Source organism: Phymastichus coffea, unplaced genomic scaffold (assembly GCF_024137745.1).
Source record: "Phymastichus coffea isolate CEN01 unplaced genomic scaffold, Cenicafe_Pcof_1.1 PCOF00012, whole genome shotgun sequence".
NCBI classification, from domain to species: Eukaryota; Metazoa; Arthropoda; class Insecta; order Hymenoptera; family Eulophidae; genus Phymastichus; species Phymastichus coffea.
Window position 1 is genome coordinate 4,848,506 of NW_026706823.1, and position 27,711 is coordinate 4,876,216.

General features: G+C 34.5%; 1 protein-coding gene across 2 annotated transcripts in view; it reads right to left on the minus strand.

Moving 5' to 3' along the window:
• Positions 1-18,137, minus strand: part of LOC131672672 (Golgi to ER traffic protein 4 homolog) — a 629,760-nt gene extending 611,623 nt beyond the window's left edge. Inside the window, exon 1 of one of the 2 annotated variants that reach the window (XM_058950056.1) lies at positions 17,785-18,137. In XM_058950056.1, the coding sequence (XP_058806039.1) occupies positions 17,785-17,891 (107 nt within the window). In that variant the 5' untranslated portion in view covers positions 17,892-18,137. The remainder of the gene's footprint in view (positions 1-17,784) is intronic. The other variant, XM_058950047.1, reaches the window with a different exon arrangement.
• Between the last annotated feature and the right edge of the window lie 9,574 nt (positions 18,138-27,711).

Consider the following 27,711-nt stretch of genomic DNA (forward strand, 5'->3'; position numbering starts at 1 on the left):
CTCTGCTGGATTACATGTATATGTAATGTAATTGTATATTATTAAATATTATTAATGTATATTTACTCTGGACTTAAATAAATAAATAAATAAATGACCCTCTGCTCAGCTTTGAACGCAAACGGCGCGAACAGTCACGTTCCAAAAGAAAAGCTAAGACCAAGCTTTTAGGATGTCTCTTTATTTTTACTTATTTTTGGACTTGGATTTTTCTGATTTTTATTCGGTTTTTTAGCAAGATCAAAAACAGAATCATCATACTTATTTTCACGGATTAATTCTATCGCTTCTTGATGTTTTGTCCTGTTTGATGCTACAGCAATTTTAACGTGTTTTCTATCACTAGGAATACTAGACTATCAACGCTTTTTCTTAGGCCGACCTACTTTGTTTGGCAAGGATACATTTTCTGTGGGCTCTACGAACACAGCTTTTTTTATTTTTTGTTATATTACTAACCATAAGTATATTTCATAACTTCATAATGCACTCATATAAAAAACTATCTCATATTCGAAACATTATAAAATTTTAATTTTATTTGGAGACTTTATATCCAACTCCAAATTATTCTGTGTCTTTCGTAACATTGATTATATAGATAAAAAAAAATTGAAATCACCTCTAAAAATCACTGAAGATGATCAAGGCTGTCAAATTTATCTTTTCTCTACGTTTGTGTGGGTACAAAGCTCCGTAAATAAATGAAATTCCAGCCTAAATAAACCGACACTCTACCGTCAATATATTAAACACTTTAATAGCAACATTTTTTTTGAAGGTCATATTCCTAACCCTAGTTTCAAAAGCAACGAGAATACGTGTTTACATTAAAATAATAATATTGCTATCACATTTTAAATGATACATAGTAATTTTTTTAAATGGAAATAATTTTCTTGTATAACAAATTACTCAATCTTTAACATATAGTTTGAACGAATTTTCTATTTTAATTCGTTTGTGAACTGTTTGATTTTTTTCAAGATTTAGACGATGTGGACCATACTTACTTTATAACTCTCGCAATTAATAATCCATTTTAAGTCGACGTAGGGTGTCTGCATACATTTTTCCGTCCTTTGGCTTGATTAAAATGATGTTGGACCCCCATTGTAGGAGGATCAGACCTCCTGAGCCGAGTCTTGTCTGCATCGGTCATTATATTTTTACGAGCGTCACCGCTGTTGAAACAAGAGACCTCTTATTCGGTATCACTTGCGAGATCGATAATTCCATTGGCTGGATCAACGTCGCTGCTATTGCTGTGCGGATTGTCGTTTATTTCTTGTTTTACAGAGTACCCTGGTCTAGTTCAAATTGTTTGCTACTCCTTGATAAACCACAACCTGCTCAGGACTAGATCCGGTGTTCTCTCTCTTTCGTTTGGATCCTTCTTTCGTCCCGTTTACGGTATTTTTCAGGAGGGGATTCAAGCAGTCTAATTTATTCCATACGATCTCTGCCTCGTATTTTATCGCACACATACCTGTTGTTATGTCAGTGGTGATGTATTTCTGTATTTTGGTGCTAGTCTCCATCTTTTCGAGAGCTGAATCGATGCGTCTGAGATGTGTTCGAATAGTCTGGAGGCTTTCGAGCGTCTATCCGTTGTCTGTCGCATCATCACGTACTCCACTATTTCCAAGTCGAAGTTAGATTTCGAAGTTCCTGATGTGCTATGCAGCATGTAGGACTCTTGTGAATCTACGACATTCTGCGCAGGTGACTCCGATCTTTATCTCTTTAAGTGTGTTCAAAGTATCGTGTTGTGGTCAGAAAAAACTTCTCCAGGTTAAAGAGACCAGTCCGTCCTCGATTACCCCAATATCAGAACACTTCGATAGTCTAGTGGCCACGAAAGTTCCATGTAACAACATGGACTCATCTGATCACCGGTCGGCACAGCTACAAGAGGTAGAATTTCCAACTTAGCTATACCAATGTGCGAGGCAGCCTTCCATGTCGGCTACACCGGATTCAGGCTCCATCTTATTGATAGCTCAGCAATGTCGTCTGGTGTTAATGGCTGTACTCTCCAGAGTGGAGGCGCACACTAACATGAGGTCGTCTTTAAATCACCTTTATATTCCTATGTCAATTTGTGTCTAGTGGACCAGTCTGTTCGCCTCTTGTTTTTCCGAGAGGTACTCGTTTATAAGGTTTTCATCTGACGTACTTCTTAGGGATGCAAACTTTATATATCATCCTTTTCCTCGTTCGCTAGTAGTACTTGTTTATAAAGAAATCTATTCTTATCGCGGAGACAGACTTAAGTCTGTGTAAATGAAAGTGATGAATGGTAGAACACAACCGTAAGGTTGACCTTAACGAAGTTACCCTCGTGAGTACTCTTTTGATCATCTTCTGAATATGGGGCCAGAATATTATTTTCACATTGGGGTAACTCTGAGCTGCTCCATCATCTCCCTGATTTCGATCGGCACTGTATCAACTTTCATCGGTATAATAACTGGTATTTTCTTTATTTGCTTAGTAACAGAAGTTTTGTCTTGTCTAACCTGAGGCTTAACCCATGCTGTCTTATCTATTTACCAATTGTTATTATGGCCGCACTCAACGCCAACTATGCCAGCTTTGTAGTGTACACAATTAATACTACGTTGTTTGCGTAGACAACTAAAGATACATCCTCTGGCATCTCCAGTCTCAGCAAGCCGGCATAGACGACAATCCAAAAATCCGCTCTCAGTATAGATCCCTACGCAACCCTCGCGGTTATCTGTCTAGTTATATGTTCTACTGTCGTTTCATACATTATGTTTCTACCTTTAAGATAATCCCTCATCACACATGCCAAATAGGAAGTACTGTAAGGCCTCTCTGATATTGCGACATGTGGCCAAGTTAAAGGTTTTTCTCACGTCCAGCATAGTTAACAACACTAGAGATTATACAAAAGATCAAGCGGACCATCTTCCAACTATATTGGAGTTTTTGACCACAAACTCACCTGGTACAACTCCAGAAGAAACCCCGGCCTGAGGCAGTCATCTGCTGAAAAAATTTTACTTAAAATTCTATTTAGGATAAGACTGTATCCCGGGGAAGATTCTCTGAGATATTACAGGGACATGACAGGATTACTCCTGGGCATGTACAACGCGGTCTTGTAAGCCGGCATCTTCCCCACACGATAAGAGATGGCTAGACTGGTACTCCTGCATAACGAAAAATGAGAACTGAATAATCCGTCCTCCTACAAGCGCCTGAATCTTTTGGTGCAAACTGTACGAAGCACTATCGAAACTGAGAGTAGCGGGCGCAACAACAGCAAACGGTGGACTGACGGAAAACCAATATGGGTTCCCAAAGGGTCACTCAACTGCAGATGCGATCCAGGAATTCACTGATACCTACCATGGACGAGGCTCATATGCTACGAGGAAAGAACAATAGTTGTTCTGGTGACGCTGGAGATTAAAAACGCCTTTGACACCACTAGGTCGAGGGATATTCTGGGGATGCTTCGAACCTTTGGAGTCCCTTTATACCTAGGATTACCCTTTAGACCCTTTATACATTAGGATGTGGGTGATGGAGGAGTATTTACGAGACAGATGTATTAGATACGAGATGACAGACAAAAGGTGACCAGATGGATCACTGCAGGAGTCACTCAGGGGTCTTTGCTAGGTCCAGACGTTTGAAAAATACTGTATGATAAGCTAATTAGACTGAACATGCCAACACAGGTTAAACTAATCACCTACGCTGACGACGTGGCAGTAGTAATAACGACACGAAACACAAAACTGACACAAATGCTGCTGAACCGCGTAATGACACGAATCATCAGATGGATGACCAGACATGGACTGAGCTTGATCCTGGCTAAGACAGAATTCATTCTTTTGACGGGAAGAAGGATTAACACCCTTTTCCAATTTCAGTCCAAGAGACACAAAAATAGGCTAGAAGGACGATAAAATATCTAGGGATGATCCTGGACACGAAGCTGACATTCTGATATTCTGGCTACACGTATAAGAGACAGCCAAAAAAGTATCAGGGAGAACTTCCGCAGTCAACCTCCTGATGGTAAACGCAATCGGATCAAGCACACATTTTTTTACGCTGAAATACGGAAAGATGAATATTGGAGATGAAAAATCAGCAGCGTTATCAATCATTGCAACATTAGTAATATAAAACTTTTCCTCAACTCTCAGTGTTATCCGTATGGTAATGTTAATATTGATATAAGTAAGCATCAGCTTGCAATGTTGTACTGCATATATGCCAATTTTCAAAAGGCATACTACGATAAAGACTCTGAAACGATACTAAGAAAATCTATCTTCATACACAGGTACCGCTCATTGCTCTAAACAAAATGAGATATTGAAGAACGTTGGAGTGGATGTACGCTTAGAATTTGAAACAAGGGAAAATATTCCTGAAGGATATTCAGTGTATTGTCTCATTTTACATGATCGCATCGTTCAATACAATCCTATAAGTGGAGATGTGAAGAAACTTATTCAGGAAGTGGAGATCGTTGTATTAAAGAGATGACTTCCCTCAAGCAGCTCAGTAACTACCAGAATGAAGTATATAGTGGATATGCAAGGTTTCATAATGCCCGATAAAATGTATGCCTTAAAGGAGCTAGCGACACTTACGCTTAATTGCGACGAAGAATCACTCGATTATTCAAACCTCCCTTTCCATGGCTAAGACTAACTAAAAAATGTAAGCTTCATAATCTTTGGATGAAATTCTACTACCAAATATTAGAATGGGACTTTTGTGAATTCAACTACGAAGAGCATAAATTCATCATCACAGACACTCCAAAATGCCACAAAAATTTTCGTTTCCCGAGATCTGAAAAAAGACGATATAACGATATATCGATATGGTCTCAAAATTTTCCACTTGAATGATTGGGGCTATTCCCCTTTTGAAAATATGAAATCAGTTATTGTGGGTTCTAATCACAACGATAAACACGTAATCACGTGCGCATATCAAAACGTCAAATTTATGAAAAAGTTTTACATAAATGGTTACTGCATGGATTGGGAAGAGATCGATGACATTATTGAAGGATTTCTATAAGTATTCTTTTAATAATTAACTCGTAGGAAAAGATATATTTTTATCAATAAAAAAAATTTCATTTAAGAAAAAACAATGTATATATTTACTATTGACCACCCTCTCCCGCTTCTCTACTTCATAAATTAAAAACAGTACAAACATAGCCATGTTGTGATTAATTGTTCATACAATATATATGCATATACGAATGTATATTATATACAGGGTGTCCCATTTTAAAGGAACCACCCCGAAATTTTCGACGGTTGGCGTGTACAAAAAAATTGTTCAGACAGATTTGAAGGTCAAAGTCATTTTTTGAATAGGAACCCATATTTTTGATCCCCGATTCGGAAAGAGCGGAAAATTCTACGTTTAGATAACGTATTATATGTGGGGTGCGGTTAACCCCCCCCCCCCTCGCCTAAGGTCATGTAGGGGTTAAATTTATGATTTTCTTAATCTATGCACAGGGATGGTCGGGCAAGAGTAAGGTTAATTGTAATAACCCAATAACTCGATAACCCAAATAACCCAATAATCCGATAAACCGATAACCCCAATAATTCATTAACCCCAATATCCCAAAAAAATTGTAGGGTCAAACAACAGTGACCTTGAGCTTAAACTTTAGGTTGATTTTGAAAGTCGACTTCATGTATTCAAAGCATTCATGAGAAGTGTCATTTTCCATTTTGTGGGATAACATGTTATTTCCATTCTTTTTTCTGGTGTGATTCCGGACAAACCTACAAAGTTTCAACTAAATTGTTTAATAACACTCTTTTAGTATTATTTATGACAATAGTGATTCGCGAACAGTCCTTCTCAGGATAGTTCAAGTGTAATTTTCTTAGTCGACTTAAAAGGAGGGAATATGCCGGATTATTCGAGAAACGAAATTGTTGATATTCTGTTGTCTCTCGGGGCATGTCAAGGCCGATATCGTGCTGCGGCAAGGTATTACCCGCAACACCCGGCTGGGTAATCAATACCTTGCCTTCATTGGCTGGGTAATCGATACCTTACCTTCATTGGCAGGGTAATCAATACCTTGCCTTCACTGGCTGGGTAATCAATACCTTATTAACCTCATCTTTGCCCCGGTGGGATGGGGGGGTGAACCGCTCCCCCAACATAATACTTTATCTAAACGTAGAATTTTCCCCTCTTTCCGAATCCGGGATCAAAAATATGTGTTCCTATTCAAAAAATGCAGTTGACCTTCAAATGACCTTGAAAATAAATCTCAAGGTCAAATCGTATTTCACAGAAAGGTTGCCCCCATTGTCCTAAACAACTGTTGTCTGAACAATTTTTTTGTACAACGCCAAAATTTCAGGGTGGTTCCTTTAAAATTGGACACCCTGTATATACATAAATATATATACATTCAAGCATATATAAATGATAACGCGTGATTGTAAAACGCACTTCGAATTAACGAGGTGCGAGGCGCGGGGACGCCGATTTAGTCGCTTTGGCTGTATAGCTAATATAGATAGTCAGAACTACTAAGAGCTAAAAGCTCAGTTGGTAGAGCCACGGTCTATCGATCCATAGGATGGGAGTTCGAGTTCCCGTAGTGTCTGTTTATTTTTTTCGCTGAGCTAAATCTACATTATATTATGTACACACATAAATAAATTATATTACATAAATACATTAAATTTAATTAAACTTTATTAAATTTTAATATTTAAACGTATTTTAGATAGAGTGGGGTGAGGGAGGGGGGGGGGGGCTTTTACGCTCACACTGATCTGAAGCTCCTCTGATATATGGCCTCTCTAAATTACCTGCTATTAATATACTCGTAAATAAATATCAGTTTACAATACTGTATAACATGTGTAACAATTTCTAAAAGGCATATTACGGCAAGAACTTTGAGCTGTTGCTAAAAAAATCTATCTTTATAAATCAAGTACCGCTCGTTGTCTTTCATAAATCTAAATAAAACGAGTAATTAAAGAGCGGTGCGGTGTATATGCACGTAGAGTTGGCAACGCGAGAAAATACTCAAGGAACTACTAATATTCCCACTAAACTACAAGAAAAGACCACTTATTCAAATTACTATTTCCATGGCGAAGACTAATGGAGAAGTATAACGTCATAATCTTTGCTTAGAATTATTTTATTCTGAATGAGAATGAATTTTTGGTGATTTTAAATACGAAGAACATAAATTCATTACCAGAAACACTCAAAGATGCCACTATTATTTTTGCTACTGCCTTTCTTATATTGCCTGTACAGAAAGTCATTGCATAAATATCAATGGGCAAGTGATTAAGTACGTAATGTATTATAGTGTTGTGAATAACCAAAAATAGTTCCAAGTGTCCGGAACTACCCTCAATCATAACACTTCTGTCGTAAAGTAGTCGATCAGGCGATAAATTCAGTATTTCGTCAACAATTTGTTATTACTCGAATATTATTTTGCAAACAATAACTAGAATTCATAATTATCTCCTACGGTATAAGTACAGAAAACGTAAGCAAGTGGACTTACCGCAGATTACCTCTAACTTCATTTGAACATAACCGTTCTGCTGAAATTTTCAGTAATTTCAAATTTCAATTTCCCTCCCTACAGAGGACGTATAGCGCATACGAGTATATCTCGATATTAGGAGTTTTTAATTATTTAAACGATGTTTTGATATATTTATTTACCATTAACATTCTTAATATGAAAGATGGTACTAAAAAGTATACATAGAATTTTTGGCGATGTTTGGAAAATCATACTTCTTTCGTTAAATGGCGCGTATTTCTCAATATTGACTGTTTTTACAATCACTCTCTTTTACAGTTCTCGCGTTGCAAAATGATTTGATAATATGTAGTATAAAAACCGATAAATTTCAAGTTTTGATTTTGTAAAGCTAATAATGCAAAGTTTTCTCCGTTGAAAAAATCCAGCTAGAAATCCATTATAAATCCCTATGGACGTCCAGGTGGATTTCCATATGGATTGATATAAATTCCATATGGATTTCATATTGATATCCAGGATAAATTTCCAGATTAATTATACAACCCATCAAAGCAAATTCAAAATAAAATGCCGGCCAATACGGTTGTCCTGTTGAAAAAATTTAGCTGAATATCAGTGTAGATCATGTAGATTCCATATGGATTTTCTGGTGGAATCAAAGTGAATCTCCTTTAAAAATTCAGGCTGAGTTCATTATACTCTTTATAAAAATCGTCTCTTTTATGAAATTCTTATTTTAAATACCATTTATATATGATTATGTGAATATTAACAACAACAAAAAATGAACATGTCATGAGATCCACGATAGAAACTAAGTTCTATGCACTATTATTCGGCATCTACAAGAAAGATAGAAAAAGAGAGAGAGACCGAGCTAGAGCCTATAGGGAGGGGAGTGCATGGAAAAAAATAGGATAGACTAGTAATAGATCTTCATTCTTTCTTTCGCCTCGTATTTTTGTGACGCATTAAACTTTTTGTAAATTTTTGAAAATTTTTGAAAATTCTTGCAACGAAAATAAATATGGCGCATTCAAAATGGCTGCCAAATTGAATATTTTCGAAAAATCAAAGTTTTTCGCCAAAATACATTCTCTTTGCGTTTGTGAGAGTACTGATTTGATATTTTATGTTACTTTTTGAAAATTCTTGCATCGAAAATCAATATCGAGCATTCGAAATGGCTGATAAACTTAATTTTTTTTTACTTGAGTTTTTTTTTATAAAGTACACATTTTTATATGCTTTTGAAGCTAATAAATTGATATTTCATTATATATAGTTATAAATCATGTAACAAAACTCTCTCCTTTGTTACCAATTCTTTGCGGGGTAAGTGAGGCACTTTCGCTCAAGACAAATGAGGGAGAAGAACGAGGAGAGGTTAATAAATAAATTATATAAAGACAGAAATCAAATCTCACTTACAACCTATTATTATTAATCATTATTCAAACTAAACATACGTGCGCATGACATAGTCTAATTACTAACTAACCAACTACATAATAGAATAGTAAACTACTCATAGTATTCACAAATGAATATTTCGCATTTCGTCTTAATATCCAATCGCGCACTTAACCTATTACAAACTTACTTAAATTACGCGAACCTATACCGGATTAACTGCCCGGCACGTGGGCGCCTGGACAATTCGCCGGTCGCAACTTACGTTACTACAAATTAAGCTTAAGCGCGAACCTTTAGATAGCCGGCACGTGGATGCCTGCCTATCCTATTCAACGCGCACCGGTCGTCGCATCACCAGAGAGAGAGAGAGTGTAGAGAGAAGGAAGAAAAGAAGGCTTGACCTTCGTTCACCGCTCATAGCAACGTCGTGGATCCCGGGCGATGTGCTGCCGCAGGAAGTACCGGTCGTCGTCGCTGGTTAGATCGTTGCTAGCTGCTGGCTGCTATCGCTGACCAGGTATCCACAGGCGATGTTGACTCTCCTTGTAGGGGTGGGCTGGCTGCGGTCACAGACAAAGCTGTTGCCGGTAGGGTTGACCTTCCTTCCAGCTATCCCAAACTGCACTCTCTACACTCTAGCAGGACTGGGCTTGGACTCCTGCACTCTCGTAGGACTAGGCTTCGACTCATACACGCACTTATTCTTGCGCTCGTCTTGCAGCCGCTCAGCGGCGCTCGCTCCTCCCCTACCTTGACCTATTAGTTAGGCGGCACGCGACGCGCCGCTTATCGGTCACGCGTTGCGCGCCTGCCAATCCCTGCATGGGCCTAATACTCTCTCTCTCTCTCTCTCTCTCTCTCTCTCTCTTTTTCTCACTCTCTCTCGGCGCTCCTCAACTTTTCTTGCGCTCAACTGCGCTGGCCCGTCCTTGGCGCTGAAACAAAAAGACCAAGTGTTAGGCGCATACTTTAATGCGCCTAACGTTGGCCAACACGCCTTGCCGAGTGGAGGAGGGAGAACGCAGACGAGAGACCGACACACGGCCTGCTCTCGTCACAATCATTTTCAGTGTAAAAATTATGTTCAGTAAATAGCAGTAGTAAATAATTGAGTTACTGAGATGTTGAAAAAGTATGATCATAACTGTCAAAACATTTACAACATATGTATTTATCGCATTTTTCGCAAAAGTTGTTAGTACGTTGGTTATCGCACTTTTCTCCTGATTTACATGTTTGTTGTGTATATCTTTGAGAACTTTGATGCAAACCATGGTAGGATCTGAAACATTGAACACAATAATGTTCTTTACAATTATAACAATAATATAGTAAGTAGTTCGATCTTTACATACCATACATACTTTGCGTGCCTTAGGAATCATGGCGAGTGAATATTGAGATAGTGATTCTTCGCTTCGTTTCAAGTATACTCTTATAACATTCGAGACAAACTCTTTAGCTGATATTTTCTTACTATGCACTAAATTATATAAGACCATACCATTAGTTAGTGATGATTGTATAAACCTACAAAACATAGGCCATGTCCACTTTTTACCATGAATAGTTGGTCTAAAATCACTGCAATGTTGATCATGAAGAGATCAACACCTCTCATAAACATATTATAAATTATAAAAACCAAAGGAAACTCTAGTGGAATTTTTTTTATACTTTTATCAGTTCTTTCCACTTCAGATCGTGGTGTAACACAGCTTGCAGTTGAAATGATAGAAACATTTTTAGAATCCTTTACTGTAACATAGTTTATGCCACTATTTACATCGTGAGTTACTACATAAGTACCACGCTCAGATTTTTTATCGATGGTATGTTTTTTTTTTAAGTATCAAGTTTGGAAACTACTTCTTGTTTGTTAGCTTTCTGTTTTGTTTGCTTGCCTGCTTTCAAAGTTGATTTTTTCTTTGTTAGATTATTTATTTTGTTTTTTACATTTTTTGCATTATTTTTTTTCGTTGCTTTCGTATATTTTTCTTTTACATTTTTAGCTGCTTGTTTTTAGCTGTTTGTTTTTTAGCTGGTTGTTTTTTTTTTCTGTTTGTTTGTTAGTCAATCTTTTAACAGATTTAACTTTATTTGAAATTGGAAACTTTGTTTTTCTTTTATTTTTTTCTTGATTAGAAGCTAATAATTCTTTGAACATATCTTTAGTAAAAACTCGCTCGTCTCTTACTGTCCCAGTTGCTCTGAGACCATGTTTTTTCAATCGTACGAGTAAATCAGGTGAACTAAAATAATTGTCAAAACTGACGTGGTATTTCAAAATTTCATCTGCCGACTTTCTCTGAAAAATTCTTTTAACATTTTTATCACTACTCTAGAACCCAAAGCACATTTTTCTTCGCTACTTGAATCGTGACCACAGTAAACATCAAAATCTACTAAATATCCCTGAATTGTACAAAGCGCCCAAAGCTTTATTCCAAATCGTACAAGTTTATTTCTTATACATTGTTTGAGTATGGTACGGCCAAAAAACTTAACCATCATCTCATCGATCGAAAGGGCAGAACAAAAAAAATCAAATTGCTGAATATTTTTTCGAAAAATGTTTATTATTTTTCTGACTCTCCATACTCTATCTGCATCATTTCTATATTCTTTTTTATTCATTTTAAATTTATTTTTTAAATTTTCAAATTTATAACGCGACATGGTTTCAGAAACTGTATCGGAATGGTACAAAGAATCGTTAGACCAATAATCCCTATAACATTTACGACTGTTGATAATAGAAAACATAACTATCCCAATGAATTTATTCAAATCATCAGTATCAATGTCTAAATCATTTTCAGTACTTGCTTCAATTATATAATCTTTTATTTCATCTGAAAAAAATAACTCAAACAACTCATCGCATGTTTTTTCACGCAAATTATTTTTTATCTCCTCATCCAAAAATATTTCTGATTTTGGTGTCGAATCATAAAATTTTTCTCCATCTTTCCATACATACTCATGTGAAGGTTCTAGTTTTTTATTTGAAGAAATGAGGGATTCATCAACTATTTGATACCCTTCTGGACAATTGCGTCCTTCAATAATCTGAACACTGTCAGCTGAATTGTTTTCATTGTTTGATTCATCTCCACTTCCAATATCATCAGGAATCAGAGCAACGTTTCTAAATAAACTTTCGGATAAATTAGAAAACGTTTTATCTGTTCCGTCAACATGATTGGAATCTAAATCCATAAGCTCAGTAGTTTCAACAGTAATGCTACTGTCGGATTGCTTTGCGTTTTTCTTTGGCATACTATACACCAGATGTTATTTTGTAAAGTTATTCAAAATTATAATATTATGAAGTTCAAAAATATTATAATAAATCGATCGTAGTAGTAGTCGAAGTTTTTATATAAATTATTATTATTGTAATACAATAGTAATATAAATTTTGTAGTTTATTTTTTTTAAGTATACAAATTTGCGGAATATATCGGGTACCTATATGGATTAAGGATTGCAGATTTTACTGCAAGTACAAAAAAATGACTGTACGCCACCTAGCGGCCGTTTTATAAGTGAAATATGATTTGAAATAATTTTATTGTAACTTTTATTATTTAGAAAATTAATGAATGCTAAACCTGTGGATTTTCGCTAGAAAAAATATATTTATAAAATAAATTAAGTTTATCAGCCATTTCGAATGCTCGATATTGATTTTCGATGCAAGAATTTTCAAAAAGTAACAAAATATCAAATCAGCACCCTCAAAAACGCAAAGAGAATGTATTTTGGCGAAAAACTTTGATTTTTCGAAAATATTCAATTTGGCAGCCATTTTGAATGCGCCATATTTATTTTCGGTGCAAGAATTTTCAAAAATCAACACCAGATATCAAATCAACACCCTCAAAAACACAAGAAATATATATTTTCTCATTTTCCTTCATTTATCAGAATTTTTCAATTATTCGTCCGCCATTTTTAATTTTGGATTTTCAAAAATATCAATAATCGATAACAGAAGTTTGATCAGCCATATTGTTTTTGGATCGCAAAATTTTGAAAATCTGTTTGCAGATTCGGAAAGAGCAAGTCTTTTTGCTTCGGAAATGGTATTTTGCATGTCGATTTCAAGCGATTCTACCCATTTTACAAGACGATAAACCAATCGGTAGTCTCATGGTCGATTGGGAAGAAATGGGTTAAGCACAATCCGAAGGAGTTTCTGCGTCGTTTCGTGACAGTCGACGAAACATGGACCCACTGCTATACACCAGAGACCAAGGAACAGTCGAAATAGTGGACTTTACCCGACGAAAGTGCTCCGAAGAAGGCGAAGACTGCCCCATCGGCCGGAAAGGTAATGGCCACCGTTTTCTGGGATTCACAAGGTGTGATCTACATCGACTACCTGGAGAGGGGCAAAAAGGTCACAGGGCTGTACTATACCGAATTATTGGGCCGATTCGACGTCGAATTGCAGAAAAAACGGCCCCATTTGACGAAGAAAAAAGTGCTCTTTCACCATGACATCGCACCGGCTCACACCTCCGCCGTCGCCATGGCCAAATTGGTCGAATTAGTCTACGAACTGCTGCCCCATCCACCGTATTCTCCAGATTTAGCCCCGTGCGACTTCTTTTTGTTTTCAAACTTGAAAAAGTCACTCGCCGGGCAGAAATTTGAGTCGAATGAGGAGGTAATCGCTGCCACGGAAGCCTACTTTTCAGACCTCGAGGAAACGTATTTTTCAGACGGGTTAAAGAAGTTGGAGCATCGCTGGGCCAAGTGTATCGAACTAAAAGGAGACTATGTTGAAAAATAAAACGCCACTTTTCCAAAATTTTCGTTTTTCTTTTGTAGGCTAAGTACTTATCGGACCACCCTCGTATTGATCACAATATCAACGATTTAAGGGAGTTTACAGGTACTATAGTAGTCATAATCAAGGTAAGGTCGTAAGTGATCCAAGTACTACTCGATCTGGCAACGTCACTTTTTTCAAGCATGTGTCGCGTATCCGTGTGTATATATGAACGAGGATACAATGGATTATCACGTTTATTAGACCGCGACGAAAACGGCAACGTACGCGTAACGATCAATAAGAATGTTACGTACAAAATTGTTGATTACTTGAAAAGCAAGTATTAATTGTAGATAAACTACAAAACCGATTTATTGAATAATTATTTAAGTCAAATTATTGAATTATTGAATTTTAAAGAAATTTATGGTTCAGCAACGTTCATGTGATATTATCTTCATTACAACTCCAATTTCAGTAGATTTAAAAAATGACAACACTTGTAAAGTGATATTATGATTAATAAAAATATGTTTGTATTCTTTTCGCATTTGTTTATTATATTATTACTCAATCTATTATGTTGAATGAGTTACTTAATTACTTCATCATTTCAAATGTAAGTGGTCAAGCCTGCAGTGTTTGCAGGAGTTGTTTGTTTCGTTCAATTTCAAATTGCGCGCACATAACCTGATTCGCGCGACGTTGCCATGTCATGCGAGTAAATGTCCAGATCCCGTTTTCAGTGCTACTCTTTACATTTATTGTCACACAAGGAAGTAAACTTTGTTCATTATTAAGCAGAATAAATAATCCTTAATTATTCTTTTATATGCTATCTCGACTATGATTCAAACTATCCATCAGTTACATAAATATTGGGGATAACGTGCAGTAAACTCTATGACTTCTTATAAGACTCCATGTTAAATTGCCATGTGTAGTATGAAAAAAAATTGCAAATATATCTTATTCAATCTAACCTCGAATCTTGAAAATTTGTATGAGTCATTTTTGTAATATTTTCAACATTCTGCAAAGTTTGGTATTTTACTGTCCATTAATTCTACTTCCTGTACAACTCCCTTAATGAGTTGGATAGAAATTTTGAAAACAATTAGTTATACATACAAACAGAATATAAACATAAACAGCAGAAAACACCATGAAAATATGTTATATATATAAAATACACCATGGGAAACCTGTTGAGAAAATAGCTCAGGCTGTAAAGAATGAGGCTAGAGTGCCAGACATTCCGAGTTCGAGATAAGTTCCGATCACTATGTTTTTTTTTCGTTAATATTAACGTTTTAATGAACTAAAAAAGTATTTAAAATAATAATTTTATAAAAAAGTCGATTTTTATAAATAGTATAATGAAAATCAAGCTGTAATTTTACAGAAAATTCACCAGGATTCCACTTGAAAATCCAGTCTGGAATTTCTTATAGAATCCATATAATCCACATGGACATTCATCTGGATCTTTTTAAAAGGGCACCTGAATTGACTGACATCCAGCTGGTGATATATTATATCCATATAGAAATTCATATTGGATTTACAACTGCTGGAATTTATCAACGAGGATAGCATCCCTTGTTTCAACAATAAAATGAAAACATCCACTTTATATCAAATAATATATTATTTTTATTTCAGTAATTGGCATGTATTTATTTTTTTTTTTTTTTAAGATCAATAATTCGTATCAAAAATAACATCGCGAAACTGAATTTTCATTTTATAGAAGTAATTTATTACGTGACATCACGTAAATTAGACTTTTTTCCTTATGTGATTTATCATATGATACGTTATATACAATGTTATATACGATTTGTCATAAAAAAATCATATAATTTACACGTCATTTATCACGTAAATTTTTTTAGCTGAGTAGCCCTTTCAGCCCGAGCGTAAGTGATTCGATCTAACCCAATTCAATTCAATCATGTTAAAATTATTATGTTAACATTTTGGTAATTGTAAGATAGCGAAACAGAAGATCGATAGAAAAAATTGACACAAAATTTTTTTCATTTTCATATATTATATTGTAAAAGGTCTATGGGCAGTAAATAATATAAATTTTAGATATATCATAGTAATAGTCCAATAATGGTTTGTAGTAAATTGTTTATATTTAATTAAATGAATTGTAGTTTTTCAATCATGGGCCTATTCAAAATTTTGAAAAATTTTCTGATAAACTTTAGAATAACTAGAAATTCATTGATTTCTTCGTCAAATAATGAATGCAAATTAAACTTTCGATTCATCAATACATATCAATAGTCTTAATTACTTGGAGTTACAAAAAATTTTTATGTATTTATAGCCACAATAGATTATTATATTTGCTATGTAGATTGTCACAGTACAATAAATACGATAAAAGCAAAAAAAATTGTACTATGTACGCTGAACCATGCTAGTGATATAAAAATTAAATTTCTACTTATATAAAATTACTTTATAAAATATACGTGTACATTACTCAATTAGCATTTTGTAATTACTTAAGATCTGCATGTAATTTGGTGTATACTGCTGAAATTATCTATTGTTTGTAATTTATTTTTTATCCTCAAAATTATCTATAAAACAACCTTATAATACTTATATATAATATTTATAATACAACTATAAGCTCATACCAAGTATAATTAGCTATCTCAGACTTGTACCTATTAACTCTAATTTATTTAAATTATTTACTTCACTTTATGTTCAGTGATCTCAATTTAAATTTAGCAATAAATTTCTATTTGTTGAAAAAATCACATGTAAAATCTTTGTTTTTCAATTATAAAAGTTATGATTCTATAACTATACCTCAATGTTCTGATTAAACTGTCCTGCTTTCTCCTGTATTATCATTTAAATTTTTAATAAAAATCAGGAAGTTATAAAGTTTAACTTAAATTTCTTATAAAAATATAAATTTCATTGTTAGTATCATGAAAATTTATATATATATATATATACACATATGAATTATCGATCAAATTTCTTTAGAATTGACAAAAAATTAGTTATATTATTTATTATGTAAAACATTCAGAATAATAGTTCATTTAAGAATATTAATTATTTATAATACAAATAAATACCAATTAAAAGAAATTTAATCAACATTGGTTTGTATGGCAAATGATTGCATGATTTAGTATAAAATTTGGAAGTCACTTTAATTTTTATTTTATTTATCTATATCAAAACAATAATATTCATATAAAAATTTCTTAATAATCTTCATAAATATTTAACAACTCAACATAGATTATATTTTTAAATGAAAAAAAATTTGTACAATTAAATATACTTCTTATCATATTCTAGTATAAAAACCGTTCATTTACGTAAATTACAGAGAATTTGGTATTTCATCAATGAAACATCTATTTTAATACAGGAACAAAATTAATACCAGATAATTTCACTACTTAAATGAAAGACCATTCATTTAATCAGAAAAATTTGTATTATTTTAAATAAAACAGAAAGGTGTCTAGAAATTTTGGTAAATATACATATATTTTTGGAAATATGAAACAATAAAATGTACAATAACAATAAAAGCACTAATGATTGATTTTTATTTATTTACATTTTACTTCTTAATTAAAATTATGAATGATTCATTCTTCTCTAAAGTAAAATTCTGGTTCCTGATTATGACATTATACAACCACAATAAAGTTAATAATTCTATAAAAATGTAATACTTAATAGAACCATTGAATATAAGAATATATAACATATAGTAATATGAATTATTTTAATAACTGATTGAAAAAAATTGATTCTTCATAAGTCAATGACAAATTACCCTACAGGTCGAAGTTGCATTAATTTATTTTTAAGAAAATATAATTTTAGCAATTATTCTCAATAAAACACTTTTTTTACATAAATTTTAAATCTCATAACATGAAAATTAGGCAAGATTGTACAATGATTCAGAACTAATGCAGATGAAAATGGATAGAAATCATACCTAAAATATAAAGTTCTATACATTTGATGAGCTTCATAATAATTTCCATTATTAATAGAATTATCAAGTTTTAGCAAAACTCGTTTTACTCCATTACTAACATTCATTGTCTTATAAGTTTAAAGTAAAAAATTAATGGTAATTGCAGCAAAATATTTAAATATATTATCTTTTTATATTGAAACTATTTTATCTTCTAATATTAAAATGAAGATGGCGATTATATATCGAATTGAAGCATATTATATTTTCTATATCAACTTCCGTTTTGTTTATATTGAAAATATTTTTTTATTTATTTTTATTTTCAATTATTAATTTAATTATCACTTTATTTATCATTAAAATAGAGATATTGTAATGATTATATCTTTCATCGAAGCATTAGAAGCCAACTTCATACCCAACCAGAGATTAGTAGGGAGATTGCTGACGGCAATGCTTCCGAGCGTGCCCGACAAATGTTACTGGTTCGAGCGCCCCGTAGTGGCCAAAGCACCGAAGCTGTCGCACATTTTCGTTCGGCGCGAGAGGGGAATACCAAACGTGCGTCTAATATACAGAGGAGAAGAAGAGAATGTGCGTCTGACCAATCACGTTAGCCGATGGACGGGGCGAAGCAAGAGTGCGAGTTTGAGCACTCGAAGAGAATTTCGTCTCGGCAAATCTTTTCTCTTCGACCAGAATAAAGGCTTCGATTCCCACTTGATGCAATTTTTTTTTTTTTTTCATAATTAAATATCTCGAAATATCTTAATTATTACAGCAAATATCTACAACTTAAGCCCCTTTTTTAATCACAAACCCTCGTACATTTCTATGAACATATGTAACTTTCGTACTACATAATCCTAGTGGGTTGATAGCCGAGATGGCTAACGCGTGCTGCTTGGTTTCATTTTTGTCGTCCCGGGTTCCAGTCCACGTAGATACCATAGATAAAATTTTTTTTTTATTACAATTAACTCACAATTAATTTGTATGATGACGAGATTAATTTTTATATTTATAATTTCAATATAAATTCTAACTTCATTAAGTATGAAGTTAGACCGATGTCTCGAGTTGGGTTCAATTCCTACTCAATGTTATGTTTTTCCTTTGGTTTTAACTTTTTTTTAGATATAATTTATAACCGTTATTTCAGAAAATAACTCATGTCTATTTATACAGCTCTTATTAATTATCTGGGTATGAGGATGCAGTTCCTTTTGACAGGGTATTATCACACAAAAGTGTAAATTTATACTATCGACTGATCTTTTTCAGGTACATAATCGTAATGAGAAATAATATTTATTTCTTGAACGGTTATAATATTGATTTTATGTCCAGAGAACACATTGGTACATGTGTTTTGACTTCAAATTTCGAACGTAGAAAGCATCTGACATTGACGTTAATATTTTAAAGATCACACGTCTTTTTATAGTCAATAGCGTTTCGATAATTACTAGAATTGATACTTTGCAAATCGAGCATTCTTCTGTTAATCTGCGTGCTTTAACATAATACACGCGTTAATATTAATGATTTAATACATCTATTCAATTTAAACAAATCATTTTAATAAGCAACTTCATAAATTATAGCTTTTATAGTATACATATAAAGTTAAGCTTAATAAATTGTAGCTTTTATAGTATACATATACAGATGTTACATACAAATAATATAAATGGGTAACGTAGATATATCAATATACTTTTGTTTATATAGAAAACTAAACAACACTATCGCATAACAGTTAACAGCCATTGCCTTATTTCACGTATACGCCACTCCTATAAATTATTTTCTCCTTTATTAATAATATTACTTTGATTATTTGCATAATTATGTAAAAAAACGAAAAAAATCTATTATATCCGTCTTGTAGATGTTCAAAAAATAAAAGACACGTATTTTTTGTTTATTTAATCAATTAAAAACTGGCCGAGAAAGAGCGCGATAAAGCTTTCCGTGACGTCACGATAACATAGCATTTGCATATATCCGAGTAATCGTGGGTACCTTTGGCACGCCGTAACTCAGTCAATTTTCTATTAATCGAAAAAAGAAAAAATACGTGTCTTTTAATTTTGTAAAATCTACAAGACGGATACAATGGAATTTTTTCGTTTTTTTTACATAATTATGCAAATAATCAAAGTAATATTATTAATAAAGGAGAAAATAATTTATAGGAGTGGCGTATACGTGAAATAAGGCAATGGCAGTTAACTGTTATGCGATAGTGTTGTTTAGTTTTCTATATAAACAAAAGTATATTGATATATCTACGTTACCCATTTATATTATTTGTATGTAACATCTGTATATGTATACTATAAAAGCTATAATTTATGAAGTTGCTTATTAAATTGATTTGTTTATTAAATCATTAATATTAACGCGTGTATTATGTTAAAGCACGCAGATTAACAGAAGAATGCTCGATTTGCAAAGTATCAATTCTAGTAATTATCGAAACGCTATTGACTATAAAAAGACGTGTGATCTTTAAAATATTAACGTCAATGTCAGATGCTTTCTACGTTCGAAATTTGAAGTCAAAACACGTGTACCAATGTGTTCTCTGGACATAAAATCAACTCTGAAGTTTAAGTATGATTTATCGATTACTCTAAAGTGATAAGTAAATCTTTTCTAAAAGCATTATTGACTAAATAAGGTCTGATGAAAATATATTCATGTAGAAGACGCCTAAAAGTTTATTTTATAAACATTAATATATTTAACATCATTTTCTTCCCGAAATTAGAATAATTATTAGACGGTTATATCACACTTAACGCAACGAGAATACGAAACTGTAGTGAATTACGGCTCCAACTTGAAAAAACAAACATATACGAATATATACTTAAAGAGCTCGTATTTTTAAGAGTAATAATTACAAGTTTCTGTTGATTATTTGAGGACCAGCAAACGTTCGATTTGTATTAGGAAACATTTTCTAGATGATATATATATACACAAATACTTATTGGTAGTCTTTTTTTAAACGTTGCCTTTTATCAAGCCACTTGTGAAGAAATAAATTTGGCAATGCAATGCACTCTATCATTATTTTGGCAAATAAAATTCTATTTTTATCGTGAAAATATATAAATGTCAAAGTCATGTATATTTAAAAAAAAAAGAAAATTCTAAGTGTGGATGAAGGAACTGAGCGGAAAATTGATGAAAATTGACGTAGAAAAATTATTTAAAAACTGCACATGATTGTGAAAGACCAATAAAACTTATTAACAATTACGCGCATTTTAGTTTTTGTTCATAAAAAAAAATTTTTTAAATTGAACATTCCGAGATCAGTAGAAACTGAATCTATGTAGCATATTGATTTAATTTTTATAGATATAAATGGGCTTAACAGTTAAGAAAATCCCGCGCACTTTTCTATCCAATCAAAATATTATAACCGTTCAAGAAATAAATATTATTTCTCATTACGATTATATACCTGAAAAAGATCAGTCGGTAGTATAAATTTACACTTTTGTGTGATAATACCCTGTCAAAAGGAACTGCATCCTCATACCCAGATAATTAATAAGAGCTGTATAAATAGACATGAGTTATTTTCTGAAATAACCGTTATAAATTATATCTAAAAAAAGTTAAAACCAAAGGAAAAACATAACATTGAGTAGGAATTGAACCCAACTCGAGACATCGGTCTAACTTCATACTTAATGAAGTTAGAATTTATATTGAAATTATAAATATAAAAATTAATCTCGTCATCATACAAATTAATTGTGAGTTAATTGTAATAAAAAAAAAATTTTATCTATGGTATCTACGTGGACTGGAACCCGGGACGACAAAAATGAAACCAAGCAGCACGCGTTAGCCATCTCGGCTATCAACCCACTAGGATTATGTAGTACGAAAGTTACATATGTTCATAGAAATGTACGAGGGTTTGTGATTAAAAAAGGGGCTTAAGTTGTAGATATTTGCTGTAATAATTAAGATATTTCGAGATATTTAATTATGAAAAAAAAAAAAAAATTGCATCAAGTGGGAATCGAAGCCTTTATTCTGGTCGAAGAGAAAAGATTTGCCGAGACGAAATTCTCTTCGAGTGCTCAAACTCGCACTCTTGCTTCGCCCCGCCCATCGGCTAACGTGATTGGTCAGACGCACATTCTCTTCTTCTCCTCTGTATATTAGACGCACGTTTGGTATTCCTCTCTCGCGCCGAACGAAAATGTGCGACAGCTTCGGTGCTTTGGCCACTACGGGGCGCTCGAACCAGTAACATTTGTCGGGCACGCTCGGAAGCATTGCCGTCAGCAATCTCCCTACTAATCTCTGACCCAACTAACTGTTTGGCAGCGTTTAATCCAGGGAGTAAGAGAGAAGGAGACCCCACTCATACGGCCGGCCAACAGAAATCTGCGACGTTTCCACCGGCAAAGATCTTCTTCTTCTTCTTTTTTCGTTGGCGTGCAATGGTTCAAGCTTTGCCGTGCCATCACCAGGCGTTAGTTTGGTGTTGTTTTATGTTTGAGTTTGTGTGAGTGAGTTGCAGCTCTTGATTTTAGTGCGTTTCGGTATGTTTGAGGCTGGTGGCCAGCACTGTTGTAGTCCAGTAAAAATAGGCCTGAAATGTTTTTGTCACAGAAGTGGATGCATTTTTGATATATGATAAATTGAGGTCGAAAAAGACGATTCTGAAATTTGCGGAGTTCTAGGTCCAGGGGTTCTATGAGAAAATCACGTTTGAAACTTGTTTTCGCCTGTATCTCGCGAATAGCTGAACGTACGACAAAATAACATGCATCAATCGAAAGAGCGTGAAATTTTACATCAGAAACAATGTTTAACCCGACATTGATGAGTGGAAAATGTTGGGATAAAAAATAAATAAGAAACTTTACGTGAATAAGGTAGAAGGGGAAGGCTGGGGAAGGCGAGGTATGGTTTCGCTCTCCTCCGCCGCCCCTCCAAGCGTGCGCAGACAATCGACGACACTCGGCAATCGTCGGCCTATAGCAGCCGAAGAGGGAAAACGTGCATGTACACGCGCTTGAATTCATTTTCGATATTTGGTGGCCCGCGATGGAGCGATGGTCGGAAACAAGTCTTATTATGATCTTTTAGGATTCTCTCTTTGCAACTAAACTAAAAAATACTCTCATCACAAGTACTTAAACGAATTAGCTTAACGTAAGCCCCACCTCTTCTAAATGAACATATGTAACATCCATATCATTCAAATAACATGTGACGATAGCCGAGGTAGCTAAAGCATACCATCACTTTTTATTTTCGTGGTAGCGTGTTCGAATCCCATTGAACATACTTTTTTTAAGCATTTTTTTTCTGTACATCCCTTTGATGGTATACTTATATTTTATATATTTTAATTTATGAAAAAAAATTACTTAAAAAGTTGTATTTCCATATTTAGCTGACTTGTACCTGAAAATTACTACAAAATTACATTTGCAATGTTTACTTAATTATCGTATATAAAATTTTAAGTCCTTGCAATGAGATAAGCATTGTTATTTGAACATGGATAAATATTTAACATATAAATATGTATTTGAAGCTTTTTTATCAGTTTGATCAACTTTTAAAGAACAAAATGTGCATCGATATTAATCCTTTTTAATTTCAGAATAATTCACAAATAAATAATTTTGTTAATGAAAGATTGTTCAAACCATTGACGCCCACAGGACTGTTTTTCGAATGCTAACTTTGAGTGACTGTTATGTAATGAATTGAAACAAAAAAAATCAGGAACCCGAGATTCCTAAGTTTTTAAGAATGCACTTTCTAATGGCTTTGGTTAGGAATTTCGCAAAAAAACTCGAAAATTAATAAAAAAATTCTATATTTTGAAACGAAAAGTGAATTTTAAAAATGAATGAAGGACCGTTCTGTGGGCGTTAATGGCTTAACTGGTGTTATGTCTAGGCGAGAAGATGTTACTGTTAGACGTAATAATGTATACAAATACTGTCGCGTTGGTAAAAGTTGGATCTTAGTTAGGAGTTAAGCAGAGGTTGGTTAAAGGGATAGCGCCTTTATTATATGTAGCGCGTTTTAATTAGATAACTTAGTTTCTTACCTTATTAGGATTGCATTTCAGAAGAGGTTTTTACGAACGGTCTTAGGTGTTTGCGCTTGATTTAGGATTTATTGTTTAAAGACAATTTTTATAATCCTTAGCAGAGTATAATCCCGGTTCTGAGTAGCCGGATAGTTAGAATTAAAAAATAACTATATTAGTATTTTGCAAAACGTATGCTGCGCGAACTGAATGGCTTTGAATTGTCAAACTGCTGAACTGTCAACTGTGTGTTGCGGATTTCGATCCAGCCTTTTTATACCGTAGGCTGATGTGCCCCTTCCTGTGTTTTTGCCAAATTAATATACGGTGAATAATATTCGCGGAAATATTATGGAGACGTGCTTAGACTAATCTATCCCGCTAGATAGATTTACAAATGTTCCCGGGAGGGTTGATACAATAGGAAGTTAAATTACCGATACCCGGTTAATTACCACAACCCGTTTATTTACCTATCATTATTCGTCACGTACTTATTCTTTGGTAGCGACGTGACATATCCACCCCTCGGAGTCCTTTGCTGATAAAGAAAGGGACTAGCGCTCTCCGAGCGCTACTGCAACTATTTTGTATGAGTATACATTTTTTGTTATCTTTTTTGTGTCTTATCATTCTACATACATATTTGTATTTTTTTTGTGTTTTGTTATATATATATATTTTTATATCTTATTATATATTTTTCTGTTTTTTTTTCTTTTTTTTTGTTATTATTATTATTATTATTATTTAATTATTCTAAGAATAGGAAGGACTTGGGATAGGATTACAGCAACTCCAAATGATGAACCTGCAAACTCCTCTTAAACCTACATAAAAACTCCTTGCCGATACATCTGGCACAAGGGGCGTTACTGAGCATAAAATGCTCCGGGCGGATACATTCGGCCTCCATGGCTAGATGCTGGTCATTTGAAACGGCTGCTACGCATGCTCGGCAGAAGAAACATCCCTGCCAATGTGCGGTGTCTTGCCCGCACACACGGCATGGATTGAAAGGGGCTCGTTCGAATCCCTCTCCTCCATAGGTTTCCTCGAAGAGGAATCTTAAGTGCAGGTGTCCGTGGTGAGCCTCCTGGAAAATATACTGCGTCAGCTCGTGGTGGTTCCAGCCTCCATCGTCGTCGAATAGCGGCAGCTCGGGATGCTGCATGCTCGTCTGGGCCTCCCGATTCTCCCATCTTGTAAATAGTCGTTCCATTGTTGCTGCCGACGTCCGGTTGTTCAATATCTGTTCCGTCGTCCAGGATCGATTGGCCTTCTTGCGTGGCGGGCCGAGTGTGGTAGTTGCCGTACGTTTCATCGTGCTAGTTTTATGGAGTATCTGATATGACAGGGGGGTATGTTAGCGTTTTTATACCGTTTTTATTTTAGAAAGTGGGAAGAGTTGGAGGAGTGTCTGTTGTTTTAGATTCTTGGAGTGGGACTACTTGCACGGCTACTGGTGGGGAGTGAGGAGTGTCGTAGTTGATTGGTAGCCTAAAATATTTTCCGTCAAGTAATGTTTGTGCAGATTTGCAGATCATTCTTTTTTGAGGAGTTAAGGATGGATTCAGTTCTTGCATTGGTATATTTTCGAACCTGCGGTCTTTGTTACTGCACACTCTATATGCGTAGAGTATGCAACTTACTGCGATTACGGATGCGATAACGATTACAATGGTTACACCTAACGCTAAATATGCGTGCAATAATTTCGCTCGGTCCGAGTGCTCGTATCTGTTCTGATTATTATTTGTGTTTGGGCTTTTCATTACTATTTTGTTTGTAGTTATCAGAGAGATTTTCGGAATTACAAAATTTTCCGCCTTTAGTTTTTTCTTAGCTTCTAAATAAATATGGTGGTTTGTTCTAAGTTCACACAGCTGGGAAATCTGTATTAATCCCGTACCATTCAAAGGAAAGGGTTATACTACGCCGTTACAATTAATATCAAAGGAAGTATTGAGAGTCACTGAGTATAGCAAAACATTATTTTGTAATGTCGGTATAAGATAGTAGTCAGTTTCGGAGCTAGTTTCAAGTTGGCAAAATACAAGATTTGACTTTTCCGGTGATGTTAACAGATTAAACTCGCAGGAATTATTGTTTGGCTTGCGTATAGTCGGGCGCGGGCACAGATAGAAGGAAAAAATACGTTTACACTCGTTATCAATTAAATTCTTGCTTACAAAGGCATGGGTAGTTTCTCCCTCTGTCACAGTCAGGTAATCACTTTGTGGTCTAATGAACTTAGCGATTTGGTTAGTTTTGTTAAGATACTGAAATACTGGTAGTGAATATAATTTGAAACCCTGTGTACTGCTGCTTGCGACAAGGGGAAAAATTACTTCGACAATGATGTTCTTACGAAAGTAGACTACGTTAACTTCTGCAATTTATTGTAGTGTTATGATATTGATTTTTGACATATGTACTGGCAACTTTGAATTAGTAAATGCCTTGATAGTTTTTATCGCGATTAGCAAAAATTGCGGATTGAAAGAAAATTGTTTGTTTTGCAGGAGTTGACGTACTTCAGTTGATATGTAAATAAACTTATGTAAAATGTCGTTAATTTCCGCTAAAATAAGGCTAATGTGTGTAGAATTATATACTGGGCTCATTGCGCTAGTAATGAAATCTGCGCGAGATTTTCTGAAAAGCAAAAGATTTGTTTCTGATTGTAAATTATTTTCGGTAATATAAGATAAGTCATACTCGCCCATTTGTTTGGTCAAATTACTCTCGCGCATATACAAAACATCTTCAAGGGCCTTATCGGCATGTTCGAGTAAGAGGCTGTCTGGCAATGCTAAGGCATCCCGCCCCCCGTTGGGTGTATCAAAAGCGTACGCGTTGAGAGAGGTGCTGACTGCTTCGTTGATGTGTAGGAGTTTTTTTGTTTCTTCGTAGGCTGTGTATATAGAACTTTTGATGAAATCGTTTATCTCGATTGTGTTGCAAGCTGCAGATATTCTTTCCAGTGTTTGGGTGAAATTGTAATGAGAGTTAAGCACTAAGTTGATGTCGAGAGCGGTGATAATATTCCATTTTTCTTGAATAAATCGTATGGTAGGTCCTTTTTCAAAAGTGATTCCAGGCTGACTATCATATTGCTTTGTAGTTGGCTGGTTTTGGCATATGACGGTAGTTAGTAGACTGATGAAAAGTACTCTGGGTAGGGGCATTTTGCTGGTGTTAGCTGGAAGAGTTGTTTTTTTTTTAATTTTCTTATAAAGTTTTTGTCTAGCGTTGACTGCGATTTTGTTAAAAAGCTCCATCAATTCCCAATTGTCTATTTGGTTAAAGATGTTTATTAGTGTGGTTGGGGACTTGTTATAGTTTCTACGGAGCAGGAGCGGTGCTACTCGTGGGGACGAGTCAGAAGGGTAAGTGGTACTCAGTTTGAGTAGCTCGCTGAGCATTGTATTTTTATCTTGGATGTCGCGATGATGACTAGTGGTGTAAGGTGTAGGGGTGTTATGGTCAGTGTGTTTCTCAAGGATATCTCTTATCTCTGCTATATATTTCATGGCTATGTGTAAGCAATTATAGTAGTGTTCATGAAATTGTTTTAAAGAGCGGATGTTTTTTGTTCGGAAAGGTAAAAGGCTGTTAATGCCGGGTGTTTTAGGAATTGAGTCTATAGGTAACTCGAGGTTGGGATAGTGTAGAACGACATGATGTATGCAGTCTGTGCATTTAATGCATCGTATGGCGTATGGTGGTCTGTGAGTGCCGATGATTTTGACATAGACAAGGTTATATGATAATTGTTGTTCTATGGGTATGGTGTAATGACAACTTGTGCAAGTAGGTGAAAAGTTACTATTTACATAATAAGT